This window comes from Lathamus discolor, chromosome 5 (genome assembly GCF_037157495.1).
Source record: "Lathamus discolor isolate bLatDis1 chromosome 5, bLatDis1.hap1, whole genome shotgun sequence".
NCBI classification, from domain to species: domain Eukaryota; kingdom Metazoa; phylum Chordata; class Aves; order Psittaciformes; family Psittacidae; genus Lathamus; species Lathamus discolor.
In genome coordinates, this window is record NC_088888.1 from 10,544,137 (window position 1) to 10,551,087 (window position 6,951).

General features: G+C 51.1%; 1 protein-coding gene across 2 annotated transcripts in view; it reads right to left on the reverse strand.

Annotated features, from left to right (window-relative positions):
* ALK (ALK receptor tyrosine kinase) overlaps positions 1–2,205 on the reverse strand; it is a 317,234-nt gene extending 315,029 nt beyond the window's left edge. Inside the window, exon 1 of one of the 2 annotated variants that reach the window (XR_010612843.1) lies at positions 1,533–2,205. Coding sequence is in view for 1 of the 2 variants with exons in the window: in XM_065679710.1 (XP_065535782.1) it covers positions 1,533–2,115 (583 nt within the window). In the remaining variant the exon portion in view is untranslated. The remainder of the gene's footprint in view (positions 1–1,532) is intronic. The other variant, XM_065679710.1, reaches the window with a different exon arrangement.
* Positions 2,206–6,951: the final 4,746 nt, after the last annotated feature.

Genomic DNA, 6,951 nt, shown 5'->3' on the forward strand with positions numbered 1-6,951 from the left:
CATCACTGCCAAAGAGGGAGATCTGTAAAGCAAAATAACTGCTACCCACAACAAATTCCCCAAACAGAAAAAAGAAAAGATAGTAGGGTTTGGTGCCTTTAATTTTAATTAATTCTTCTCTTTTTTACTGCAGTGGAGCAAGGTAAGACCTGCTGGAAGGAGGCGTGCTGGCCTCCCCTGGCCACCTTGTGGTGGGCAGCACCTCTGCGCTATCCCTGCCAGGACTGGCTGCCCAGGTTCCTCGCTTCAGCCGCGAGTGCAAGACTCACACCCCCGGCCTGCTCTGACAGCCTGCTTTGATTTTGTTTCAGGCAGCAGCAATGAGATGCGTTCAGTGTGTAGTTGTTCAGCTGAGGGTAAGAAAATCCGTTGCTCCAACTTTGTATTCCAAACCCAGCACTGACTTTTCTCACCTCCTGTGGATTTACTTAAGTACATTCTGTGGTCCATTAAGTAGGTGGCTACTCAGGGACACACCATTGACTTCTACCCAGCTTCATAAAAGCCACCTAACCAAACTCACTGTGACAAATTATGCGGCCCTGCAGCCCTCTAGGCATTATATTCTTCTAGTGGGAGAGCATGAATCAGAGCTCATGTTAAAGGTACAATGCACACACGGAATGCAAATCTCTCTTAGCCACTGGCCCAAAGCAGAGCCTTGATTTGAGGTAATGGAATTGCTCCATACCCTGGCTACACATCCCTGCCGTCCAGAGCCAAAACTTTAAGGAAGGTTCTCTCTTCACATCAGTACTAGTGCTACATGAGCATCCTCAGCTGTATAACTTCTTGTCTTACAGTAGCTGATACAGTGTGGTTCACTAAGGGTCCTTTCTGGTTTTAAAAGGGATAGAAATTAACTCACTTACAGATACATGAAACTTGGAGGAAAAATACCTTCTTGCAGGTTTGACTGTCAGCCACTACCCTATATGTTTCAAGAAGAGCTGTATTATCGATACCAATAGCCCATAGCACTAATGTACAAATTTGGCAGCCAGCCCCAGCTTTGGAAACGTTTGTGCTGTTCCCTTAAGTCTGACAGCACGTAACCTTGGAACCACATGCAGCACTTTGAGGAAGCTTCCCTTTTTAGTACGCTATTTTTCAACTTTCAAAGAACCTGATCTTGCTGTCCTTCGACTAATGACCCTTTAACCCCTGAGGTTCACTTGCGGCTGTCTGGCATAAACCAACTCTTGGCATTTCGTTAAAATCCCTCAGCGCTTTCAAAACAGTCCCCACAAAAGCTCCTCCATACAATCCGCGCCGGTAAAGCGCACCCCTTAGGGACAAGCTGTGAGGGGAAGGTGCGACTGCTCGGGAAAAGCTGCGCCTTCCGCACCCACCAGGCTGCCGGTGACCGGGGCTACGGCACGGAGGGGCTGGACGCGCGTCCCAGCGGAGCGAGCGCGCTGCACACGCAGGACTCCGTGCCCGCGGGGGCTCCGCAGGGTCGCACGCGGCGGGGGCGGTGGAGGGGCTCTGCCCGGCGCGGTGCGGTGCGCGGCATGCAACGCACTGCTCACCTGCCGCGGAGACGTGAAAGAGGAGGCGGGGACGGGCGGCGCGGATGGCCGCCGACAGCCCGCGTTCGCTGCCTGAGAGGGCGCCGCGGCGCTCGGGCATCAGCCGCACCCGCAGCCGCCCGTCGCCGGCGCGGAGCCACCAGGAGAAGAGCTCGGTGAGGTTGAACTCCAGATGCGCCCCGCCGGAGCCCGGCGGCGCTTCGCCGGAGCAGCCGTCCCGCAGGCTGCCTTCGCCCACCTCCAGCACCAGCTGCTTGGCGCGCCGCAGCCGCCGCCCGGCCGCCGAGGGCCCGCCGGGGGAGGCGGGCGGCGCGGCCCGCGGCAGCCCCCCGTGGGCAACGCGGAGCAGGGGCGCGCAGTCCAGGCGCAAGCGGCACCGCGCCGCGGCGCGCCCCGGCGGCCCCAGCACCAACTCCCGTACGTAGGTGCGAAACAGCGAGGGTACGACGAAGTCCACCGCCAGGCTCCTCCTCTGCACCCGCGAAAGACCGGGACTCTCCCGCGGCCCCACCACTCCCGGGGCCAAGCTCAGGGCGAGGCAGGCGGCGGCCAGGAGGCGTGCGGGCAACCGGTACCCCGCCATGGCCCGGCCCGCAGGGCTGGCTGCCACGGAGCGGCGCCGGGGAGCCCTGCACCGGGCCGGTCCGCCCGCGGAGCGCGATGCGGGGCTGGGCCGGTCCGCTAGCGGAAGCCGGGAAGAGCGGGGCCGGGACCACCGAGCCGGTCCGCCCGGAGCCGCCGCTACGCGGGCTTTGCCGGCTCCAACTACCCGCCACAACGCAGGCATTACCCGGCGAGCGCTGACATCACACCCGAGCCCGCTCGCCGGCAGCCAATGCCGTGCCCGGTAGCCCTCATTATGCAAATACAGCGGGGGCGGGGCGGGTGGGGACCGCGAGCGCGGCGGAGGGTGCGTTCATTGAGAAAAAAACGGGCCGGCAGGCACGGCGCGGGGCACGGCCCGGTACGGGCTGGGGATGTGCGGTCATGGCACCGGGCTGGGGGTATACGGTCTGGGTAGGGGCTGAGCGACATATGGTCCCCGGGTACAGGCTGGGGGATATATGGTCCCCGGGCATGGAGCTGGGGGACGTATGGTCCCCGGGTATGGGCTGGGGATGTTATGGTTCCCTGGCACAGACTGGTGGATGTGTGGTCCCCGGGTATGGGCTGGAAGATGTACGGTCCCTGGGTATGAGGCTGGGGATGTATGGTTCCTGGGGATGGGGGTGGGGAGGTACCGTCCCCTGGCATGGGGCTGGGACAGGCCCAGCACTTTGGGAAGAGCACGACTGGAGATGCATTTCTACATGTCCCTGTGGGGCTGGACACTGGTGCCCAAGCCCAGCCTCCCCCCATGTGTGGTGAGAGGATCTGGGGTCCCGTTCCCCACCTCTCCTGTCCCTCCTCTGTCTCTGTGCAGCCAATGGTGGACAAAGCTGTTCAGTTTTCCCTCTCCCTTTTCTTGCCATCCTTTTTCCTACAACATTCCCTTTCTTTCCTTACCTTCCCTTCCTTTCCTCCCTGGCTTCTTTCCTTCCCTCCTTAAAGGGTGGCATCCCAGAACAACCCTGGATGGCTTTCCTCTGTAGGGGAGAGAAAAAAAATGGTGAGCGGTAGGGGAAAAGACATCTTAAAGCATAAAACACTCTAAAAACCTGAGCAAAATTCTCCCATTTCAGAGTGAAAACAACAGCCTTAAGAAAGGTTCATGCAACAATTTCCCCCCTTTTTCTCTTTAATAAATACAATATAATTACTGTAATTACATTAGTGCTGTGCCTTAGGATATCTAATCATAACTCATTCATATTTCTGGAAGTTGCCTATATGAATTAATGACTTATTATTATCTCTTGAGTTTGATACTTAATGCATGTATATTTTTATAAGCCAGGTACTTTAAGTATATAATCATTAGCGTGCAATTATTCTGTCATGCGGTTGTTCTTCTGCTTATATCAAATTAATGTTAATCCACAGATATTGTGGAGCAGAACCACAGTGTAATGCCTCCATAATTGTAGTGCCAAGGAGCGTGATTGCAGGTGCGACACTGGGAAAGGGAATCAAGGTCCTTTCCTGCACAGAAGAGCTGCAGAAAGAACTTCAGGACAATGGCTGAAGGACCAGCTTGATAACAGGATTCACAGGGGACAAAATAGCCTCTTTTGTGCTGTATTCAGCCTTGTGCGGGTGCACTAATTCAAAGCCCACCCAAGATGGTGGCATTCCTCCACGAGACATTAATGGGCTGTGGACATACACTCGGTTTCCCTCAGCATTTCCTATTTCACGGTCTGTTAGATTTACCTGCCCAAGATGTGAACCCTAATCCTTCACTTTTAAGCTTCAGTTGTACTTTGGGGCTAGGTTTTCCTTTTCTTAGCAGAGGAACACAACTGGAAACATACTGAAATACATACAAGTGTTGTGTAACATAAAATCCAACACAGAAGTATTTCAAATGGGTCTGTGTGCTGCTATTCCTTTGAGCTCAGATTCCTTACTGGAAAAAAAAAAAAAGTCAAATGGACTCAATTAATCATGGGCCATTGGTCTTTTCATTCAGCCTCTTCTTTTCCTCTAGTGGATAATCATATAAATGCGTGCAATTGCGGATCAAGAACTATATCCTCAAACCTGCCCTCTTCACTGTGTCATTTTGGGCTATCCTCTTACTCCACCTGAGTGTTGCATACTAGTGAGAAGATTGACAGTTACTACAGGAAGTGCTGTGGTGGGCACAGGAAATGTTCTAAAAATCTCTACAGGCAGATTATGGCATGAAGTCACTGCTGTGGGACTTCTACAGCTTCCAGTTGTATTTTCCCCTGGGATTCAACTGATCCAAACCCAATGCTGGGCTTACTTTGGTGCTTGGTCACCGTGCTATTGACTGCAACTGGTTAAGACCCAGGCCATGATTCAGATTTTCAACTCATGTACTAGGAACAGAACAATTCAATTGGTTCCTTTATGCTCAATATCTTGCCAAGATAGACCATGTCTCCTCAAGTTTACTCTTTATCTTGGAAACTACACAGGCATCTCACTGACCCTTATCTTAATGAGGAAGTCAGAGTGCACCCCAGTGGTATGTCAGGCTGGCATGAGTAGGAACTTCACTCTCTAATCTTTCAGAACGAGACTCGAATGTGTGGTGGCACACTGCAGTCTTCTCCCATACTCCCCCTTTGTATTTGTGGGTGCTGTCACCTGGAGTTGAATCATCCATCCTTACCTTTTCGGCCTCTGCCTCCTCTACTACATTTGCAAAAAAAAGTTGTTGAGCAGGAGAAGATTTTGTCATTGACAGACCTAAGAGTAAGAGAATTTGTTTCTGGGCAATGTCACCCCCACAGGCGCTGTACAGACCCAAGTGGTTCTGCCATCTTTCTGGGGGATGTTCCCTTGGGGACAATATGGAAAAAGCCCTGAGATGCCTGGGGACAAGACAAAAGGAGGGTGGTCAGTGTTTGCCTGCATTTGGGTGGTGATGAAGTCACTGGTGCATTCCTAGAGCACACATGGCACTCAGTGAAAATCTGCATGTGCTTGGGGAAAAAAAGTAGGATTGTGAGACTCATGGCAGGTAACAGACTGTTAGCTGACAGTCCAAGGGAAATCAGGTAGTGCATCACAGTATGGAGATGTGTACTTTTCCCATTGTATTGCTTTGTTTTGTTCCTACAAAACGTTAGCAGGTTAGAGCTGATAACTGAAATGTAGAGGTGACTTTATTAATAGGCTTTAAATGAAATAGGAACAGCTGTTAATACATAGAAGAAGTGAAAATGGACCCATTAATGAGTGAAGAGAGGCAAAGAAATCAATGAGGGATCTCTAGTGGGTGAGCTGCTGACCTGCCTTTTTATCTCCTTTTCAAATTGGTCTTTAACAGGAAGAGTGGTATGCGCATTACCAATGAAGGCCAGGTAAGGAAATGCTTTGTTCAACTCTGTGCTAGGCTGGGCTCAGCAGGTCTGGACAATATGCTTTCCAGGATTTTAATTTAGCTAATGAATTGATTCTGTCACTGGTAGTTAATTTTGAAAAGTGAAGGAAAAGCAAGGTAGTCTCAAAGCATGAGGGAAAGGGGGATTAAATACAGTACTAACCTTTACAGTGGAGGGGAAAAGTCACATTGGTAGATCTACATTTCAGTGTCAGCAAAAAAGAGAACAAGCCAGGTAGGGGACTTCAGTGGGAGAGGCACAGCGGTGTACAAGAGCTGAGGGGGTGACACCCCTGGGATGCACATTCTGACAATGAAAGACTCACCAACCTCAAACATTACAAGAACAGTGCCAGGAAAAGTGTATTATCTGTTGGGCTCTAATTGTTAACTGTGTAGATGTTGGAAAGGACCCAGAAATCATCATATATCCACATTCTAGCAAACCTTTGCCAGAACTTCATGGGAAATGTTGCTGGGGTGACAGAGTTGAGCAATGTCATGCAGCCTCAAATCAATCAAAAGTCAGAAGACTTCTGGGAGCTGGAGTACTGTGAGTGGAAGGTGGGTATATAATAGACTGAGCAGACATAAGAAATTGCTTTGGTTTAACATTTCTGCTTGTACTTGTAGAACGTAAACAGTGTCAGCTCCTTAGGGAACTCTGTGTTGGAAAGGCTTCAGCATGGCCAGATGTGGAGGCTGTGATTTGGACAGGCATGTTAAGGTGTCACTAAAGGAAAAGGAGAGAAATACTGCTGAAGAACGAAGCCCAAGCTGTCGACAAGGAGATGGTGTTTAGGAAGAGTGGTTTTCAGCTAGAGTTTGGAAAGAAACAGCAACTACTGAGTATAAGCACTCCTGGTGCTGTACAGAACAGAGGGAAATGCTATCTGTTCCTTCCCCCTCCCACTGAGTCCCCAGTCATGGGTTATCTGTACTCTGCATATGTATTAGATCCAAGGTGCAGTGGCAAGGCCTCAAAGCAAAGAATCTGTACACATCAAGTATTTAAAGAGAGAGCTGAGGATGGAAACCGGTCCCAGATAAAATTTTCTGTAACTAGACATGTCAGGTTGGCAGCTTCCCAGCTGAGGGAATCCCAGTGGGATATGGCTATGTATATTTTGTTTTGGGCTGAATTGGGACAGAGCAGACTTCATGGAGAAGACCTCCACGCAGTGTGGTCTTGCTTCTCAAGCCTGCTCAACCGAACTGCCTGACAGGTATGGTAGACCAACAGAACAGTTGGCAGCCCAAACTTTCCTTTGGGAGATCTTTCCTCCATTGGGTTAGGCAGAACATTGCGGATCAGTTTGCATCTGATTTATGAAAGGCATGGTTTGATTCAGCCTGGAGAAGAGAAGCTGCTGGAGACCTCAGAGCAGCCTTCCAGTATCTGAAGGGGGCCTACAGGGATGCTGGAAACGGACTCTTCATTAGGGACTGTAGTGATAGGAC